The following is a 22449-nucleotide window of genomic DNA, read 5'->3' as shown; positions in this document are numbered from 1 at the left end:
AATTATAAATTGATTACTTTGATTTTTCAGTGTCTGTTAATTAACATCGTGATGTAAAACTTTATTATTTGTACGTGTAATTAGTATTATTACAGACTTTAACTGTTTTTCTTGTCGAAATTAGACAATAAATACAGAAACAAAACAATAGATTCTATAAGTCTGCATGAAAATATTTTCACGCAAAATTACACCGGTAACAGGTTCCGTATTTAGTATTTCATCCCCGGTGTCAGAGTGAAGTTTAATTTGCTTATTTTCAATTGAGATGCATGCGTTTAGAATTTGGCATTTTGGTAGATCCGGAATGTCAAATTACCGAAAGTCGAACGTTTTATATCTTGTCAAAAATGGATAGTCGGTTAATTGGAGTAAAAATTGATCAGATAAATATTTAAATTTAGTGCTTTCGAATATATATGTAAGATTGATTTTACGTAAGTCGATGTCCCGAGGAGGATCCTTATCTGACCGGTTGAGTAAACCGAAACGATAAAGAAAAATAACTTAACAATAGAAGTTTTTCTTATTAGAATGCTGCAATATTAGTTCTTGATAAAAGGTTATATTATTGAGATTAAAATGAGTATTATTACATAGTATTAATTAAAGTAGACTCCTATGATTAATTAATGGATGGATCGACAAACAGAAAAACTGACTAACGGAATAGGCCCTGTATAGCCAAATATTTTTGACTAATGGAAAAATCTCTGACTACCAGACTTGTGACAGAAAATCCTAACGTGTATTCTTCACTGTTCCTAATGTAATGAAACTTGTTTTTGATTACTCTTTGTACAAGTGGTGCTTCGGCCGATTAGATTCGTGTGACAAAATTTGTGTGGCTATTTATTGTCCTTTGTATAAAATGTCAAATATAGTACATCACACCTGTATTTATATTATGTGTAAGATTTTGTGACATTTTTTACATTTGTGAGATTTACATTTTAACAGTATTTTCTACTTGTTGATGCATTTCTATGGGTGTAGAATAGATTATATCGTTTACATGATAAAAATGGTTTGACTTAATTATCTCTATTCAAAATGAAATAATTCCATTAAGCAAGGGGGTCCATTGTATTGTTAGCAAGTTAATAAAAAATGGTTTACATTTGTACTTTATTATTTTATATGATACATATATACTAAATGTAAACAAATTACATTGGTTTACATTTGGTAAGAATTAAAAGTAGAGAGAGCTTTAAAATTAAATTACTGAAATAAAAGTACAGTATAAATATGAATGAATAGGGGGAAAAAACAATATTGAAATTCACATTTCATTAAAACTGACAAAAAAATTTTTAAGTAATTAATCTTACAGGGAAAAAATTGGTTTGTTTTATTTGGTAGATGGAATCCTTTTCATTTTGTTTCTGTTCTCAATAATAGTTAAAGCCTGAAAAATGGTATTATTACATTCTATAATGAGCAAATAAACCTGAATAATATGCAATGCTTTAAGGACATTAGTTTTGGTTACCTTCAGAGTTTATATATCATTAACTTCCATTTTTCTACAGTAATATATTATTTTTAATGCTAATGTTTCTGGATGTATTTAATGTCCCACTTCAGACAACCATGAATGGAATTACATAACTCAAATTCAAAAAAAGAATATACATTCCAAAGGCTTAAACTTAATATACACACAAGAAAATGGTCATATGGATTTTTATAAGAGAGATTCAGTTGTATGTGGAACAGTTGTTCATTGATGTTTTAAAATTTCTTTTCCTTGAATTTATTTTAGTCACCAGGAAAAAAAATTTTGAGAACTGCTGATCTACCAGATGAGATGAATGAAATTTCAAGTGTAACAAGCCAAACAATATTTTTTAGTGAAAAATGAAGATACAGCTGTCTACATTATCCAAGATGTACAATACAATTGACTATACAAGATGTACAATATAATTGACTATACAAGAAGAAGAATGGTTTGTTAACCAAAATCTATTAGATCTTTTACTAACCTAGTTATCTTAGTGAAAGATCTGATAGATTTTGGTTAACAAACCATTATTTTATTATACACACAACTATACTTTTATCTGAATAGTTGCATTAAGATATCCTTTAGTTTGACTATGAAGTCATAAGAATTATTTCTCCACAGTTAAACTATGGCAAGTTTTTTTTATTTATTAAACCACTCATAAACCTTTACCAGCAAAATTATCATCAAATGTTTTTGACTCTAAGCAGCCATTTTCAGGATACAACAAAAAAGAATAGAACAAATGGAATTTGAATAAAATATAGGAAAATATTATAACAAAAATTACAAATAAAATAAAAGGAACACAAAGGATATATTGCCAAATGAAGACAGATTATACAGTAGAGTCCCACAAACTTGACAGTGTGGACTGAGAACATGAAAAGTTACTAAAAATGATAAATTTTTTTTTTTTTTTTTTTGTTGACATAGTGATGATTCTAGTCTAAATGTAGAATTTTTGTAAAGGTATTGTGTGCAAATTTGTATATGTATTAACCACATGCCACTAGTGACTATTTCTATTTACAGTTCAATTTTAGTTTTAAAAAATTGGCTATTTGGTGGCTACTTTCAAGTTAGTGACATTCTCATTGTGGCATTTTTCAGTGGCACCTTGGAAAAAGGGTTATATTCTTCGTTAATAAGTGGAATTATTGCTACTATTTAGTGTTGTCAGTGCAGAATGATAATTTATTTGATCATAATGTTAAGTTATAGAGGTAAAACTTAGATTACATGTTGTCATATCATTCAAATAAAAAAATAAGTTTTATCGAATATCAAGTTATCAAAAGTCAAGTTTCTGGGACTCTACTGTACTATCTAAGTTAATGTGTCTACTATATTTATACAAATACTTAAGTACAGTATGTATTTTCAGACTGAGGAAAGGCACTAAGTGTTTGTTTAAATATAGTAAAGGCGTTAACTTAGATAGCATACTCTGACTTCATTTAGCAATGTGGCTTGTAGTTACACTTAATGTATATTTTATTTTTTATGCATTTTTTTCTTGTGACATTCTTGATGCTTTTATTTTTATCTTATTTTATTTGTATTTTTGTCACGATCTTGTACTAAATTAGAGTTAATTCAAATTCCATACATTTCATTCTACATTATATTCTATTCTTTTTTATTTTTTCGTTGTATCCTGAAAATGGCTGCTTAGACAGCTAAGAACATTAGATTAATAAATAATTTTGCTGGTAAAGGTTTAAGAGTGATTTAATGATATATCAAATACCGGTTTGTGAAACAAATTGATTTTTTTTTATTAGTCACTGGAAAACCAGTTTAAATTGACATAGGTTGTATTTAAAGCAAAGTTATTAAATCATAATTTGTTAGGCTGTCAACTTACCTGTAGTAAAAAAGCATTAACATACAGTAGGTAGCCAGGATGCAATGAATGTGTCAACTTATATGGTAGTGTTGAGTTACCTGAAATAAATTTACATTTTTGTCTAGGGAACTTGTCAAGGAACTCAGAAAACAGTTGACTTAATTGAAGTATTGACTTATTATAAATTATCGGTATATCTATATATATATATAAATGGACATGTATGTCCCTATATCTCACTTTTTCGCCAAAACTACACATCGCACGTGAATGGTGTTGTATGTGGTGGGGTAGCCCCAAGTCTCCATTCGTGCATAGGGGTGGTTGCGTCTTGATAGCTATAAGGGTGCGGGAGATATGAGGCTGAAAGTGGTTGAAAGTGGCTTTCTATTTCGAATGTTTTGTTCGAATTTGTTCGAATTAAATTCGAACATAAAATTCGAATATTGGTTCGATTATAGAACGATTGTAAACGTTCCAGAAACGTTGAAAATAGTTCGTTTGACTAAACGTAAAAATTCTCTAATTAGTCTGGAAACGGGGGACCTAATTCTTGCATTTTGTGAAAACGGGTAAGATTAGCTATAATGTAATTATCTTAATCTTCACTATCGTTACTTTTTGCCCAGCGAAGCGGGTCCTTGCAGCTAGATTCTAGATTACTTAGAAAAACAGTCTTTTATATATATATATAAAACTATACTATTACATACAAATAAAAACCCATCGAAGCAGGATCTTGCAGCTAGTATATTATATAAATAATTTCATAAATCTGATAAACACTGAAAACTTAACTTAATCTAAATCATATAATGGAATCAGATGATTCTGATCATAAAAATTCTTAAATTTTTAATTTTGTTTTCATAAAGTTATAAATTCTTAAATCTGTAAAACTTTGCTGATTTTGATCAACTCACTTTATTCTGCTTTGCATATATTTATGAAATTATTGTTGAAAGATTTATTTACAGTAGAATGTCGATTATGTAAATGCCAATCAACCAAAATGTTGGTTAACTGAAAGCATTCCAGTCGGACTGTGTTGTGCTGAATCGAACGTTTTTGATACAGTAGTGTCTCGAAAACTCTGCTTAATGTGGACCGAAGGGTGGCTGAGTTTGTGAAAATGCCGGGTTATCGGGAATGGGGTTAAAAAAATAAGTATGAGTGTTTCCTCAGAAACTACTGTACTGTACTTGTACGTGTTGTTTACTTGAGAATACAACAGAGAATAAACTGCCCAAATACCCTTAAACAAAGGAAAAGTACATCCTTTATGAAGGCATATAGCCTTTACTACATGAAAATGAAAATTAATGAATATGCTGTGTACAGTAATTTACCTGATAAGACAGACCTCAGAAAAATACTTTGAGGCATAAAGCTGTCTATAATGAAAATGTCTATAATGAAAATTAATTAACTAAGGATTTTTTTGCCCTGCCAGGGTGTGGCCGAGTTATCCAGACTGCCGGGTTATGGAGTGCAGAGTTTTCAAGACTCTACTGTACTAGATTAACTTCTAAAGTATAATATTTTTTTGTTTTTATATTTTTCAATATATTTATTTTGTTTGTACAAAATAAAGAAATAATTTTTAGCAATATAATAGCCACGATTATTATTATAAAAATTTTTGTTAGGTTTAACATCAACGTGAAGCAACACACAACGGAGAAAAATTTAAACATGGGACATATTAATATACTATTATTGGGATATATTAATATACTATATTAATAATATATTTTTTCATACATAATCAGTTATCCAAAAAATTAATTTTTCGAACAACCCCAGTTCCCAATTGATTTGGATAATCAACACTCTATTTATTTATTTAGCATATGGCTACACACTAATTACTAACTAGATGTGTTGAAAGATAAATAATGTGTTTAAATTACTCTGTTAAGGTTGTAATTTTTTGTTATTTATAAACATAAAATTTTTATATTTAACATAATTTGATTTTTTATCTTAAATGTGAATTTATGTAAAAAGATAACAGTTAAAAGATCCTTTAAGTCAGGGATGGTGAACCTCTGACATGCATGTCCTAAGTGGTACATCAGAAATCATCTGGCATGCTATGTGATCAACATATCATACAATTTTCATTTGTCACCTGTCTTTTTCAATCATCCTTTCAACTTATCATCTGATTATCCTTTTATCAATCAGCTTTATTCTAATTAAATCATATTCATTTCATTTCTTTCAATATTGTTATTCAAAGTCTAAAACTTCAGCAAGCATAAATGTTTTAAAATACAAGTATGCTTACTGTATGGCACACAAACTGGAAAAGGTTTGCCATCCCTGCTTTAGATTATACTGTATTTTTAAGATAAAAATCTACTGTGCTTAATGTATTTTAGGTATTAAATACACTGAATAATTCAGTGAAAATGGAAAAGACAATAAACAAAAAGATTTGTAAGAAGTTTTAGAACAGTGACAATGAACCGGTGACTTGTGTGATGATTTTGAGATACCTGCATTAAATGTTTAGAAAGTTCAGACAAAAAGAAACACTCAGTTTAACAGATTAATTAGGAAAGGGAATGCCTACTATTTCTAAAAGTCCATTAAATCAAATACAGTATCTTAAAAACATATATTAATAATGAACTTAAAATGTGTGAGATGTATTAAAATGCTGTTATAATGTATAAATATGATTAAAATAATAGTACAGTAAAACCTCATTATTTTGAAACTCAAGGGACTAAAACAAAAGATTTTGAATTATCTGAACTTTGAATCAAAGTTTTTTGTAATTCTTGAATAAAATTATGACATTATCTTATATAATTTTGTGTGTGTCATCTACAAATGCATTAATATTATGAGTTGTTATTTAGTAATTTAGGCTATTCCAAAAAACTGTCGGTGTGTACTTAATGAAAACATAACCAAATTAAATTCAAAGCAAGACCTGAAAATAATGTACAAAATAAGCTTAAGCACTTCAATAAGAATTACCACAAATTTTATCTAGAGAATCAATTGCTATTTCTATGAAGAATTCACCATCTTGAGTTCAGGATTACGAATATCATGTGATCTGATGAAAACAATATCTATTAACTACTAAAGCTATAACTATGCATTCTATCATGAATTTGCATATGTATTTAATGGATTTTGAAATTATTGGACTGTAATTTGAAAAAAATTGTAGACCTATAAATTCCCACTGCCATCGTCTGTCTTTTCTTAGTCTTGAGAATGGAATTAGATCAGTGGTTCTTAATTTTTTAGTGATGAGGGACCATTTATCAAAATTTTTGTCTTGTCATGGACCACAAGCTTTTTGGCAGTAATATAGGTTCTTATAAGGTTGTTCTATAAATTAAACATGTAGAAAATTATTCGGAACCAAGAGTATTATATTATTTGTGAAAGTATTACATTAATTACATTATTTTAGTGCGATTTTTGTGACTGCATACTGTTTATCAACTGCTGAATTCTTGATTCAGTGCTACTCAAAGGAAATGCATGTCGGCACTGGCATCCAACCGATTTCGATGTTTATTTTTAATTATCAAAAGCACTGAGAATCCTTGCTCGCATAAATATGTGGTTGAAAATAAAGTTAGGCACTGTAAAGCAATTTCTCGAATTTTAGGGAAAGCAATAGCTTTTTGGCTCCAAAAATCTTTAAGATTAATTCCTCGAATGTATCCTTGCAGTTACTATCATGTTGCATTTCAATTAACTCTTCTTGTATTTCATCCAGCACCTCAGAAATGTTGATTATGAAAGGATTGCAAATCAGTTTCCGAATACCTTTGTCCTTGCAGTCATGAAAATAGCGATTGAATTCATTTTTCAAGCTTTGCAAATGGAATGTAATGTTCTTTTGTATTTGTCCTCTAATCTCAGCACACTGTCAATCAATAATTGGGTTCAATGTATCAAATGCAGAAAAATTCTCTCTTTCGACTTTGCTGATCCATAGGTCGATTTTAGCGATAAGCGCACTGATTTTATCTTCAAATGCAAATTTATTGCTAAGTGACTTCCAGTTTCATATTTTCTGACTGCGCACCATACCCCAGCCCAGTCCGCTATCAGCTCTAACCTTGACGTACTGTGCATTGTCATCAATGCGTCATCATTTATTTAATAATTTTGGGATAACTTTCGCGGACCACTTCGGATGCTTTCAGGGACCACCAGTGGTCCACGGACCACAGGTTAAGAACCACTCAATTAGATAGATGAAATCTGAGACCAGGGGCTGTATTCTGGTCACTGTCTCTGGTCTCTCGTCTCTCACAAGCCAGTTGCTGGTTGGCTAATTATTTGGATTAGCCAATCAGCGACAGGCTTGCGAGAGATGAGAGACCTGAGATAGTGATCAAAATACGGCCCCAGATATGGAAACCCTAGGGACAGGAGGCTCCAATTAACTATATATGAACTTCTGGTTTGCACCAGAAGTCACATTGTTTCAATTCAAAAGTTTTTCCCTGAAAGCAGTTAATAGATGATCAGCATGGCTCTATTGTTAAAGGAAAAGTGATGTACAGGGGCAAGATAATACTAATTTGAAGTGGAGAGCATATATTTTAAGTGAAATTAATTTAAAATATGATTAAAAATTGCAGCTTGGCATTGTGACGATCTTATATAAATAACCTTTATTAACTGGAGAAACAATAGACTCCAGTTTGGATATTTTAAGTAAGACTATTTTGATCATCTCACAATAAATAATCGCTCATTGAAACAATAGATTTTTGCAAAAAATGTCCAAAATAATTAAATTCCAAACAGATTTCTTCCATAAAAATAAAAAAAAATCCTCTCTCCATTGACATTGTACAATGGCTGAATGATCTTGAATGGACATTCTATAAATCAACAATATATAATTTGTGAAAACGAAACTGCCACTTAGGTATGGAAACTTATAAACATGTAATATGATGGAAGATTTTGGATTAAACAATATTTTTGCAGGTCACTGGACCAGATAATGACTTTGAATTTCATTGTATGGATATTTCAAATTATCTGAACTAAAATATATACATAATCCTGTTCTCTTGGCTGGGGACTAGATTTTACTATATAACAGACGTGGGCAAATGTGGCTTCGAGAGCCACATGTGGCTCTTGCTGAAAGTGTTAATTTCTGCTTTTTATTATTATTTTTACAATTATATTTCCATAATTTTGTGAAAATATGTTTATTAAAAAATTCAATATTTGTTTTATAATATATTTATATTGTATAATAAAATTGTGGTACAGAACTGCAGTACAGAATAAAAAAGTACAGAATTGTGGCTTCCATGCATTTTGCAAAACCTACATTTTGGCTCCCACTGAACTCTTGCTTGCCCATCCCTGCTATATAATGTACAGTACATTGAGTAATTTATAATTAATAGATGAAAAAGTTAAATGAAGTAAAATTTGTAATCTTTATTTTTTTTTTAATTACTCAAATAAAATATTTGACCTATGATTTGGAGTTAGATTTTTAATTCAATTTTGACCTACCTCTGGAAAAAGGTTTGCCATCACTATTCTAGAACCATTTTGTTATATTTTATATATACTGTATTATATATTGTTATTGTTATAATTATCAGACTTTTCATAAACATTTTTCAAGTTCTTTAATTGAAATTTAACATCCCAGAATGCATTTTGGTTTTTTTAATAGCTCTCCTCAGCCAGGTTACAAAGACACTTCAACAATATAGTATTATAATTAAATACACATAAAGGAAATCAATAAAATACAATACCCTAATAAACCAACACTTGTGATTTGATGGTGTGTGATAAATCTGATAATTATAACAATAAGGCCAGCAGCAGGCTCTTATGGTTATTTACTATTTACAACTAGATCCTTTAAATGAACCCAGAAAACTTACCACACCTACATGCTGATCTTGTTTTTTAGAAGACTCTATTGTTGACAAGATTGCTCTACTTATCTTCTCAGTACTTTCATAAGACATAATGGCTATCATAAAGAAAACGGACATAATAGATACCAATGAATGTATTATGTCTGTATGACTTTGAATTTCGTTGTATGCATATTTCAAATTATTTTAAAATCTATTGATCTTAGTTAAAATTCTTGGAGAAGTGAGATCACAATAACTTTTTCTCTGTATTATTGTAATGTGATTAAAATTTCTGGTGGCAGGGCTAGACTCAAATTTTTGGAACTCTGATTGGCTTGTTTGTTGTTTCATGAAGTCATGTTTGAATACCTAGCATAAGTTCTTGGGAACATTGAGAACTTTTTGCATTTGAATAACACCATCTTTAATTGGAATCACTTTTGATTAATTTGGATTAAGCCTAATAATAATATTTCTTTACATATGGAAAAGTGATTTTATTATAAAAAGTGAATGTAATTGGATGATATGTATCCGTATAGTTCAAAGATAAAAAAGGAAAAAATTACTAAAACCTACCAAAAGGGAAAATATAATTTAGTACTGTGCACTTCAGGTTTACACGGATTACTGTGTGTGTGTTTTACACATTTATACAGTATAACTTTGTCTATCTAAAGATGCAGAACCACTATGGATTGAAGCTAAAATTATATTACTGAAAGGAAAAACATAAATAGAAAAAGAATTAAAAATAGTGAAAGAAGAAAATTTCATCTATATATGCTGTATATTAAAATCAATGTTTGGTCACTGCCACACACAGTAATGCAAATTTAAAAGTTAATTTGATTTAAATTGGAAAATTGATTTGATTTTAATTAATTTTCATTTTAATTTTAGTTTTGGTGTAAAGGTCAGAGTTTTAATAATTATTTTATTGGGCTGCAATTTGAAAACATTGTAGATCTATAATAATATAAATTAACCTATTAATTTCTACTGTCAGTCCCTCCTTAATCTTGAGAACTAAGTTAGATAGATGAAAGTCGAGACCAGATATGGAAAGCTTAAGGGCAGGATGCCCCAATTAACTATATATAAACTTCCAGTTTGCAATAGAAGTCATGTTATTTTAATTCNCGATTTAAATACAGTATTTACTTTTAATATTACCGATATTTCATCGAAAAGAAAACGTGTTGTATTATCATTAAAAGACAAATTAAAGTATTTGTTTCCATTATCCGGATTTTTCCTTATCCGGACTACCTTTATCCCCAATTAGTCCGGATAATCGAGGTTCTACTGTATATGAAAAATATGATTGTCACAATGCAGAGCTGCAATTTTTAATGTCACAATAATTGCTTGTAGTTTTTAAATTTAATTATTTTTAGTTTTAATTAATTTGCTATTAATTTAGTTTTTATAATTATTTTTAATGATTTTTATTTATTATTTAATTTTACCTGAATTTTTTGAACCCTTACAACTTTTTTAATTAATTGCAGCTCTTTTGTTTTCTTTTGTGACATATCTATAGAAATTGCTTTAGTGTGTTTTGCACAGAAGATATTTAAATTCTGAGTGAGTTAAAATTGATTGAATTATTGGACTAACTAATAATTAATAAAAGATGTGAGAGTATGAGTTGACCCATGTGTATGGACTGTGAGATAGATAGGTCTAAAAAGGAGGCAAAAAGAAAAATGAGAACCAAGATGAGAATGAACTAATGGTATAAACTAATTTAATTAATAATTAGATTTGGTATAACATATTTGGTTAGATTTAAAGATCATGAGGTTGGATTTTGTTTCAAACTGTTTGTATTGAAGAACATTATAAATTAACATAGAGAAAATATTGTTCTATTTTAAGTTGTGTGAAAGTTTTGAACAGTTGCTGGAAATTCAGAAAATATTCAAAAATGTTAATATGTTCCATTTAATTTTTAGTACAGTGTTCATAATTAAAAGATTGCATTTCAAAAAGATATAACTAAGGAACTAATAAGCAGAATTACATTATATTTCATGTGGAAACTTCAGTGGTAATGGAATTTTATTTGAAAACAAAAGAAAATTAGAAAAATATCCACTAGGGTGATAAGTGGCACTGTAACACTCAAAATGTCTCAAAACTTAAAATACACATGATAAAATTGTTTGTGTATGCAACAGCATGATTGATATGCTGACCTCCAAAACGCTGAGTGCTATCATTGAATGTGTGATTTAGCAAGTTCAGCATGTTGCCAAGAATGGAAGCCAATACACTGATCAATCTATTGAGTAGCCACACAGCATCTTTGTTTTGAGATGTTTTGAGTTATTCACTATGGTGTCATAGTCCTACTTACTGTCCTAGCAGACATTTTTGTAACTAACTCTTTTATTTTCAAATAAAATTTGATCACCACAGAAATCTCAGTGTGAAATATGACATCATTCTGCTGATTAGTTCCTGAGTTATATCTTTATGAAAAGTTAACTTTAAAAATACAAACACCCTGTATTTGTCTAAAGATGAGCCAAATTAACCTCAAAAAAGTTTAATGCATATAAATAAAAAGACTTCTATAATAAATCAGCAGTGTCATCTAGGAGTATGAGTGAATACATGCAATAGCCTGTAAACATCACTTACCAAGATTTTTGATATTTAATAAGAAGTTTCTTGAATTAGAAGATATTTTATAAGCATTATTTTATATTCTTTGTGAATGTATATTGTGTTATTTGTTATTTTTATGCATATGATAAAATATGATTGAAATTTGTTATATAAGATCACATTTTAAAATCACATATTACTCCATAAATCATGACTACAATTACACTGTAATGCTTGATCTATGGAAATTGCATATAGGAAGTATATGTACTAAGAAATATGAGTTATTGTTCTTAATTTATTTTTTATAGGTAGTTACATTTTTTTAATACAAATTTATTTTGCATTTTTTACATTAGTTCATTTAAATTTTTTTAGTATTATATATATACAGTAGACGTCGATTTTCCGAATCAATTGAAGACTGGGGTTGTCCGGATAACTGATTTACGTACGAATAAATAGTTTAACGTATCTGATGTCAAAATTTTTCTCTGTTGCGTGTTGCTTTGCGTTGAATTTTCGTTGATGTTAAGCCTAACAAAGACTATTGTATCGTTAAAAATTATTTTTTTATTTTGTACAAACAAAATAAATATATTGAAAAATATAAAAATAATAAAAAATTATACTTTAGATGTTAATTTAGTATCAAAAACGTAAAATATTTGAGTAGCCCAAGACATAGCCAAAGATTGAAGCGCCACAGCACTGGCGAAAATTTAAATTTGCCGACTGGAATTCTTTCGGATGATTTACTTTCGGAAAATCAACGCTCTGCTGTATATATATATAATCTCCAAATAATAAAAAATTATACTTTAGATGTTAATTTAGTATCAAAAACGTAAAATATTTGAGTAGCCCAAGACGTAGCCAAAGATTGAAGTGCCACAGCATGGCGAAAATTTAAATTTGCCGACTGGAATTCTTTCGGATGATTGACTTTCGGAAAATCGACGCTCTACTGTATATATGTTAACAATTAAACTTTTTTAATTTTTTAATTTCAATGTATTTAAAATTGTTGAACTGTTGAGCATTTCTGTTATTCTTAAGATCATATATATAGTGTTTGCATCATTTCTATACAAACTTGGGGGGGTGTATAGAGTGAACAGAGTACAGTACATCAACTTTTGTTCTATGGACACATTTCTATAATTGAATCATTTTCAAAATAAATGTTGGAAAAGAACAATGAAAAGTCTGATAACAATTTATGGTTTTATTTAATTTCTTGATGGCATTTTTTTTACCCAAGTTGTTAGATGATATTCCATGTGGAATTTGTCAGAAAATGTGGTTCAAGCATGATGGTGCAGTCATTTCTCTTATTATGTCTGAAACCATCTAAACATAAAATGTGGTAAAAGATAAATTGATAGATATGGACCAGTGGCATGGCCATCACAATCACCTGATTTGACTCCACTGTATTGTTTTCTATGAGGTCATTTAAAAAGGTTAGTGTATGAGACAACTATGGAATCCAAGGAAGATCTTATTGCATGACTCTTAGTGGTAGCAAATTTCATCCATGAAATTTTTGATTGTATGTATGAAAACAAGCAATCCAGATGTCATGCTTGAAATATTTGAGGTATACACATTATATATATTATCAATTCCTGAGAATATTTTAAACAAAATTCATTTTTAGAATTGAATATATTGTTCTTTCACAGTTTAAACATTTTTCTCTCTACATTATTAGATATCTAATTATTTTATTAGACATAATGTATTACATATTTTGACAGAAATGAAAATTTAGGGTGACAGGAATTTAGTTGACTTTAAATATAAGTGAACAAACAAGGATGCATTAAAAAAATTATTTTAAGGTATATATCGATATAGAAAAATTTAAACTTTTTCACTTATTTCTGCCATTTATAGAATTATCATAAACTTTGTAAAAACCTAATTTGTAAATATGAACTATTTGTTTGCATTAATCTTTCTTGTTTATTAAACTATAAAATAATTTGCTTATAAAAAAACGTGTTTTTATGTTTATATATTGTATTTTATAAAAATCATAGGTATAATAAACTCATAAGGTAAACGCACCGGTAGTGGACACTTTAAGGAAAATTTTTCGACTTTTTTGAAACTGGACCCCTATTTGGAAGCCTTATGGCTTAAAAGTTATATTGTCTGTTAGACAAAATTTTTCTTCACTCACTGTAAGGATTTTAATTATGTCAGTCTCGTCGAATACATTTTAATTTAATTTATTTTGTAAGGTTGAAAATGTTTCAGTAGTGGACATTAAAAAAATTGAGATATTTAGTAATGGACAGGCATTTGCACCAGTAGTGGACAAGGAATATAGAAATGATTATATTCAAGATGAAATCGTTTTTATTTTTCACAACTTGCAGAATTTGACAGTCTTTACTATAAAGAACAAGAACACTGTGTTAATTATAATGACAACTCATAATTTAATTAAATTAATTAAAATATCAAATTGTACAAATGTAAATTACATGTGTATAGTTTGTAATGTTTATATGAAAATTGAACTAATAAGTATTATGAAACATAAATATAAAACATTACAAAGTTAGTATAAGAAACTTTCTTATTTTGTTATTGTTACATTATTCTTAACGAATACAAATGTTGAAATAAATGAGATCAGTTTTAACATACTGGAATGGATTATTGTTACACTCAATATTAAACACTTAAAAATAATAGTATAAAACTGGGTTCTAAGTTACATTTAGGAGAACTCAAATATTAACGTCAGCATAGTTTAAGGAAATATTGTTGCATTGTTAATTTGTGTTGAACTACTTATCTATGTCAATGCCTTTCGAGAATTGACAGTGACTCTCTCTTCCAAAAATTAGAGGCTTAGGAAGCCTCAAGTCAATTTGAGAAATATTTATCGTTTGTACATCTTTTTCATTTTTAGCAAATACGCTTTTCATCCTATTTATGGAATTAAACACAATCACTTCTGCGATATTATCACTGATTAAACTGGTAATTTTGCACACACATTTGTACTTTCTTTTCTTACCAGACAAGGTGGCAACTACAAAATCATTCTCATGCAGGATGTTTGATTCCCTTTCCTTTTCAATGGTATTCCGACTGTGTCTTTCGGACATATCCTTCCTCCGAGTCCAATTTAAAGTCCCTTCAATACTTTCTCCCCTTTCTTCTGTATCTTTCGATTCCTTAATTGCTGAACTTGGTCCAATAGTTTCGTTTGAAGGGGGTTCAATATTTTCCTGAAACTGCATAATGTCGTCTTCTTCTTCTTCATCTTCCATAGTGTCTTCTACATCTAACGTAACATCGTTTGTACTACCACCATCCGAGGGAATCCAAGAACCTTCATCTTCTGATGATGTCTCTTCCTTTCTCATTTTCTTCTTTCGTTGCTTTGTAGTCTTCATTTTCATTTTCATAGCTTTCTCTTCAGCTTTCCTTTTATTCTCAGCAGTCTGTTGTTCTTTCTTTCTCTGTCTTGCCAAAGCTCTCTCCCTTTTCAGTTCTAGTTCCACTATTTTCTTCTTTTCCTTATTTTCATAATATTCCTGCCAAGCTTTTGACGTAACTACAGAAGGTATGATTTCCTTTTTCTTCCTTTTGTTAGTGATTTCCCTGGGTTCTGACCAGAGAAGTGACCTTTTGAAAGGACTAGGTACTGTTTCAGAGATCTGACTGTTATTGCGGCTATTGTGTGTACTTGTGGCAACAATGGTATTGCCAGTGTTTGAAGTACTAGGTCTTTCATTTTGATAGTGGTAGTCATTATGAATATCATGAATATATGAATCACTAAATGCACTGGTGTTACTGACATCATTTATCTCATGGCTGCGATTGATTTGAAGTTTCAACCGTCGAATCTTCATGTTCTGATTCATTATTGTTGAAGGATTTGCTGTTGTTTCCAGCTGTTACTTGATTCATGATGTCTGTCTTCATCTGGTGCCATAAATTGAACAGGGACTTGTCTGTAGCCTCAACATCTTCAAAAGAAACTACAGTCTCAAATAACCCCACTTTCTCAGGTCCCATGTATATTTTTAATGTTTCAAAACCAACTCTTACATCACTTTTCGTGAGAGTACTGTCTGACTTCTTCTTGCACATTATTTTCCTACTTAGCATACCGGGTGCTGTAGGATCCCATGGCACCAAACCATGTTTTGTCCACTATTGAAACACCTCATTTCAATAAACGGACATTCACGGTTTAATAGTGAACACCCCCTGTCCATGACTAGACAGAGTAACCAAAAAATGCTTGAATCAATACTGTATGTTACTTAACATTAGGTGATTTAATTTTTGACTTGATACTGATTAAAAGTGAAAAGTTCATTTTCACTAGTTGTGGCCACCTCTTGTCCACTACTAAAAATATACGATATTTTTGTTTCATTAGTGGACATCTCATTCAATTGACTTGGAAAATAAAAATACTATCAGGAAGGTCTTAAAACATACCAACGAAGCTCATATTAATAGTATATCACCAAAAAACTTCCGTGAAACTAACTGTTAATACAGCAAGCGTGATTTAAATTACCTAGACCTTAAGGAAACAGACAGCAGACTCACTTGTCTTCTTATATCAGCAGGAATGCCATCACTAATGAGTGCGGGAAAACATCCCATGATGCACTAGAAAAGGATCAGTGCGAGTTACCACCACTAGAGGGTTCTGTCTACTGAATGATTTGTATGTTTGAACAGTGAAGCCATCAACAACCTTATTACTCATATTTGAAGTTCAAAGTGTCCACTACTAACGCAGTGTCCACTACCGGTGCGTTTACCTTAATAAACAAACAACAGAAACTGCTAAACTATATAAATTTGCATTTCAGTTGAAATGAATGATGCTAGCAATGAAGAAGTTATTCATATTAAGGAACAGAGTATTCTTCTTCTTGGATCTTTGTTAAGTAAACATGGAAGAGCAAATGGTGAGAATTTTGACTTTTTTAAAGTTAATACATTTTGATGGCAATTTTATTTTTTTACACTTCAAATCATTAATAAATGATTTTTGATTTGCAATAATTTTGTAGCAAATGACGACAATAGTTTGCATAGTCGTTCTTTGGACTGTATGAAGTATCTTAGTTTTAATTATCAGAACAATGAGTTTTTATAATTTATTATTTTAGTCAAAAATTTATTCATTAATATTAAATTGATATGTAACTACATAATTTGAGATATATCAACTCTATTTTAAATGTTTAAAAATTTTAATTCTTAAAATTTAATTTTTCATGTATAAATTTATTGACTTTGTAACTGGCACAATTGTAAATTAATACTTTATATTAACAGTGTGAATAATTTTTCTTTTATTCACTACGGATATAATAAAATTTATGATAGCCTTCTTTAGCAGTTGAGATAAAATCATTCCTTAGACTAAAAACTAATTTTCTATTGAACTATTTAAAAATCTTAATTATTTTACAATCTGTAAAACAATACAGATTTTTTTTCTTTTTCTTCCCTGTGAACACGAGGAGTCTTTTTATCAAACCCTGTCGTAGATTTGGCCAGGCCCCAACAGGACAGCTGGGCCCAACATTTTCAGAATGGACTATCCCAATAAAATTCTAGGAGATTTTCAATCTGACCAGATTTGTTCCTAGATCCTCAGAGTGATAGGCTGAACCTTAACCACTAGACCATCTGGCCAACAACACAATAATACTGCACAGTTTCAAAAATAATCTTTAAAATTTTATCATTTAATCTAATAGAACAAACTTGAGCTAATTTGGTTAAGAGAAGATAGGAACAACATTGCAAAAGTCTTAAAACATTCAATATTTTAGAAAATTATCTTAGTTTGAAATTACTACAAAATTACTTCAACATCAAAACATTTTTCTCAGAATTTGAGAATAGAACAAACAGCATGAATTGAATGCATTGAATTTTCAATTTGTAGTGAACTAAAACTGGGGTAAACTTCTTAAAAATATTAATTTATTATAGTAATATGTTGGTTTTCGTTGACGTCAGTTATCGTTGGTTTTTTTGGTGAAAAATTTGTCTCGGATTTCATTGGTGTGCCCATGTGACCTCACTGCTAATTTTGCGAAAATTAAGAGCAACCCATGCATTTTCATGCTCAGTGTGGCATTGTTTCTCGTTGTGTGAGCATTACTCCACATGTATAGCCAAACTATTTCATTGCTTTTTAGCTCTATCATGGGACCAAAGAAAGTTTCCAGAACCGGCAGCCCTTAAAATGCCATGTTAAATGTTCATTTATTCTTTACATTAGTTTTTTTTTATTCATTTTATATTGATTTTTTATTGTTTTTAGTATTAAACACTATATTTATTCTCTATAAAATGTGTTTTTAGTACGTATTTTGGAGTGTCTTGAATGAGCTAATTGATTTACATCAATTCATGTGGAAATGGTTTTCGTTGGTTTCAAATTTTGTCAATTGTTTTTGGGCAGATTATTGATGAAAACCAGGATATCACTGTGTATTAAAAATTTGCTTCTATTTCATGAATTATTTAATCATATTATTTTTGACTTTTGGATTTTCTGAGTATATTTTTAATAATAATTCATTATTTCAAATAGAATACAATTTTATAATATGGTGGTTCTTAATTAATACTTTACATTAATTATTAATTATAGGTACAAATATAATTATAGTAATAAAAATTCATTAATAAATTATATAATAATAATTATATTTATTGAAATTATTATGAAATAGTGTCTTTAGCTCTAGCAATGAAATGTATTCAATTATTAATTTGTAATGTTTTATTTATATTAAATGCTTACTTTCAGGTAGCCAACTTTTAAATTTTTCCATAAAGGAATGTTTTTTGTCTTGTTTAGGACAGCTTTGGCTTAACAAACATAAGTCAGTGTTCCAACTGAATTTGAACATTTTTGACAGATCAAATGATAATTCAGACTCTACCTTTTCGTTTTAATTTGTTAAAATCAAACCCAGTGCATGTGCAGTATTAACATCACTTTCCGGTTCAGCTAAACGTATTAATTTTTTTCACACTTATATCACACTGCCTCCTTCATTCTTCTGTCTTGCAATCGTTTAACTATATCTTCCCAATTTCTTATTTCTAGCACTTCCATCCATCTGGTATTTAATTTTTTTGAGTCCTCTGCATTAATGATGTTCAGATGCTTTTTTAAAGATGTAAATGAAAAAGATTGCTCCATAATATATTTTTAATGTCCTACCAGCTTCTAAGTACTACAGGTAGTTTCCAACATACTTCTACTTTTTTCTGTAAGGCCCATTTCAAACATCACAATTTTAATGCAATGGATTTTGAAATAAGAAATAGAAGTATGTTGTAAGCAACCTAAATGAACAGTGACTAATGTTCTTTAAGCTGAAGCTGTTCTAAAATAGGACAAAAATGTTCTTTTATGGAAAAATTTAAACAGTTGACTACCTGAAAGTAAGCATTTAATATGGCTAATACTATGGAGCCAGAAACACATGAGGTAATACCAGTCGACCCCCCCTATAAGATCATAGATACGTTCCATTCTTTAGGAATCCAATTTCTTACGAGTCCTTCCAATCACAGCCCGACACATGTCAAGTTTACGAACTACGGCTGATTGAAAGGTTTTCTTCCATAAAATTAATCAATTCTAGACTAATTCGACTCAACATTTCCAAAATACGTATATATTTTTTGGAAATAATCCGTATAAACTACACTATAAACAGAAAATTGTAGGATTACTTACCGAGTGTGCACCATTCGACAACCCCATTGCTAAAGCTTGTTTTCGTCGCGGAACAGCTCAGCAAATAGCGGCCGATTTCTAACAACTTATTTTTCTGTGAAAACTTCGTAGAACTTCGGAGACATCATTAATATAAATAATTTTAATCGCCGTTGAATAAGAAATGTTTCTTTCACAAGAAATGTATAAAATTACAGTACTGTATTAGACTTACGGTACCTAATTTACATACTGACAGACGATAGTTAGCGTAAAAATCTCCGTAGCGTGGCGCCACGCTAGACGGCGGAAATTATATATTTAATTATAACAAAGTTACAATAAGTTAATATATAATTATATATACAGTACCTAATTTATATATAATTAATATATAATTATATGTACAGTACCTAATTTATATATAATTTATATAATACTGTCCAGACGATAGAAATCTCTCCGTAGCCTGGCGCTACGGACGGCGGGAAAGTAGTTCGGCTGCCCGATGACGTTTTACGTAATTATAGGAGTTTTTTTACGGATACCGTCACAATTTTTTCGCAGTTTTATAGGAATCGTAATTATAGGGGGGTCGACTGTATTTGGGTAATATGTCTTAAAATAGTCCTGGAAAATTTGGCATCTTTTTGCTTATATCCTTTAGATTTAGGAGACTTAAATAAATTAATCAAAACAGCTTTTTTAAAAGTCCTGATTTTATTTAATGTTTGTATTATTTCAATTGAGATGTCATGTTTTGTGTTGTAAAGTTTCTTTAACAAGAATTCTGTTTTCTCTAAGAACTCTGGACACAGAAAAATACATTAAATTTTATATCCCAAACAACTAAAACATTATTATTGTGTGAGATGTTGTTGTGATTCTATTAAATTTAATTTTCCTAGTAATAAGCAAGAATTATATTAACTTCAATGAAAATTAAATTAAAAATTTTTTGAAAATACATAACAAAACACCAAAATCCAGCAAATAAATGATACTTTAACAGCAAAATAAATGTTTTCTACCATTTTAAACAGTCATCTTCAGACTAATTCTATAATATAAAAAAAATTTTCATTCATATTAACAAGTTGCAATGATTTCAATCACATTATCTAGTAATTTTTTTTAAAACTGATGTGATCTCTTATGAGTTAGTGTGTGTGTGTGTCTATAACAACTTTTTTTTTTAATTGTTTTTAGATACTGTTTCTTAAAAGGAATAACTTAAAAGTTTTAAAGCAAATAAACAAATTTAAAGTAAATTTTTAGGTTTAATTTTTTAAATGCTTATTTTTCAAGCTTTCATTTTGTGTGTATGGTTATATCAATTCATGCTTCATTGATTTGTTTAAAGCTTGAATATTACAGCAATATATAGATGTTGTCGAAACCGTGTTGTATTTGCTTGTTGTGTACTGGCACAATGAAGTGACGTTTTTCTCAACACTGGGCTAGTTGAATCTTTTATTTAGTTAGAACGTTTTTTCATACATCAACGTTTCGGGCATCAGCCCCTCTTCAGCTAACTAAATATATATATAAATATATTGAAATTATTATGAAATAGTGTCTTTAGCTCTAGCAATGAAATGTATTCAATTATTAATTTGTAATGTTTTATTTATATTAAATGCTTACTTTCAGGTAGCCAACTTTTAAATTTTTCCATAAAGGAATGTTTTTTGTCTTGTTTAGGACAGCTTTGGCTTAACAAACATAAGTCAGTGTTCCAACTGAATTTGAACATTTTTGACAGATCAAATGATAATTCAGACTCTACCTTTTCGTTTTAATTTGTTAAAATCAAACCCAGTGCATGTGCAGTATTAACATCACTTTCCGGTTCAGCTAAACGTATTAATTTTTTTCACACTTATATCACACTGCCTCCTTCATTCTTCTGTCTTGCAATCGTTTAACTATATCTTCCCAATTTCTTATTTCTAGCACTTCCATCCATCTGGTATTTAATTTTTTTGAGTCCTCTGCATTAATGATGTTCAGATGCTTTTTTAAAGATGTAAATGAAAAAGATTGCTCCATAATATATTTTTAATGTCCTACCAGCTTCTAAGTACTACAGGTAGTTTCCAACATACTTCTACTTTTTTCTGTAAGGCCCATTTCAAACATCACAATTTTAATGCAATGGATTTTGAAATAAGAAATAGAAGTATGTTGTAAGCAACCTAAATGAACAGTGACTAATGTTCTTTAAGCTGAAGCTGTTCTAAAATAGGACAAAAATGTTCTTTTATGGAAAAATTTAAACAGTTGACTACCTGAAAGTAAGCATTTAATATGGCTAATACTATGGAGCCAGAAACACATGAGGTAATACCAGTCGACCCCCCCTATAAGATCATAGATACGTTCCATTCTTTAGGAATCCAATTTCTTACGAGTCCTTCCAATCACAGCCCGACACATGTCAAGTTTACGAACTACGGCTGATTGAAAGGTTTTCTTCCATAAAATTAATCAATTCTAGACTAATTCGACTCAACATTTCCAAAATACGTATATATTTTTTGGAAATAATCCGTATAAACTACACTATAAACAGAAAATTGTAGGATTACTTACCGAGTGTGCACCATTCGACAACCCCATTGCTAAAGCTTGTTTTCGTCGCGGAACAGCTCAGCAAATAGCGGCCGATTTCTAACAACTTATTTTTCTGTGAAAACTTCGTTGAACTTTGGAGACATCATTAATATAAATAATTTTAATCGCCGTTGAATAAGAAATGTTTCTTTCACAAGAAATGTATAAAATTACAGTACTGTATTAGACTTACGGTACCTAATTTACA

General features: G+C 29.6%; 1 protein-coding gene across 1 annotated transcript in view; it reads left to right on the top strand.

The window, feature by feature from the left end:
• Positions 1–22449, top strand: part of LOC111640577 (26S proteasome non-ATPase regulatory subunit 11-like) — a 46725-nt gene that overhangs the window by 721 nt on the left and 23555 nt on the right. The window contains exon 2 of the mRNA XM_023386601.1: positions 16741–16839. Coding sequence (XP_023242369.1) covers positions 16741–16839 — 99 coding nt within the window. The remainder of the gene's footprint in view (positions 1–16740; positions 16840–22449) is intronic.

This window comes from Centruroides sculpturatus, unplaced genomic scaffold (genome assembly GCF_000671375.1).
Source record: "Centruroides sculpturatus isolate CEXI.00-Female unplaced genomic scaffold, Cexi_2.0 scaffold1379, whole genome shotgun sequence".
Lineage (NCBI taxonomy): Eukaryota > Metazoa > Arthropoda > Arachnida > Scorpiones > Buthidae > Centruroides > Centruroides sculpturatus.
Note: the sequence above shows the minus strand (reverse complement) of the source record. Positions and strands in the feature narration are given on the sequence as shown.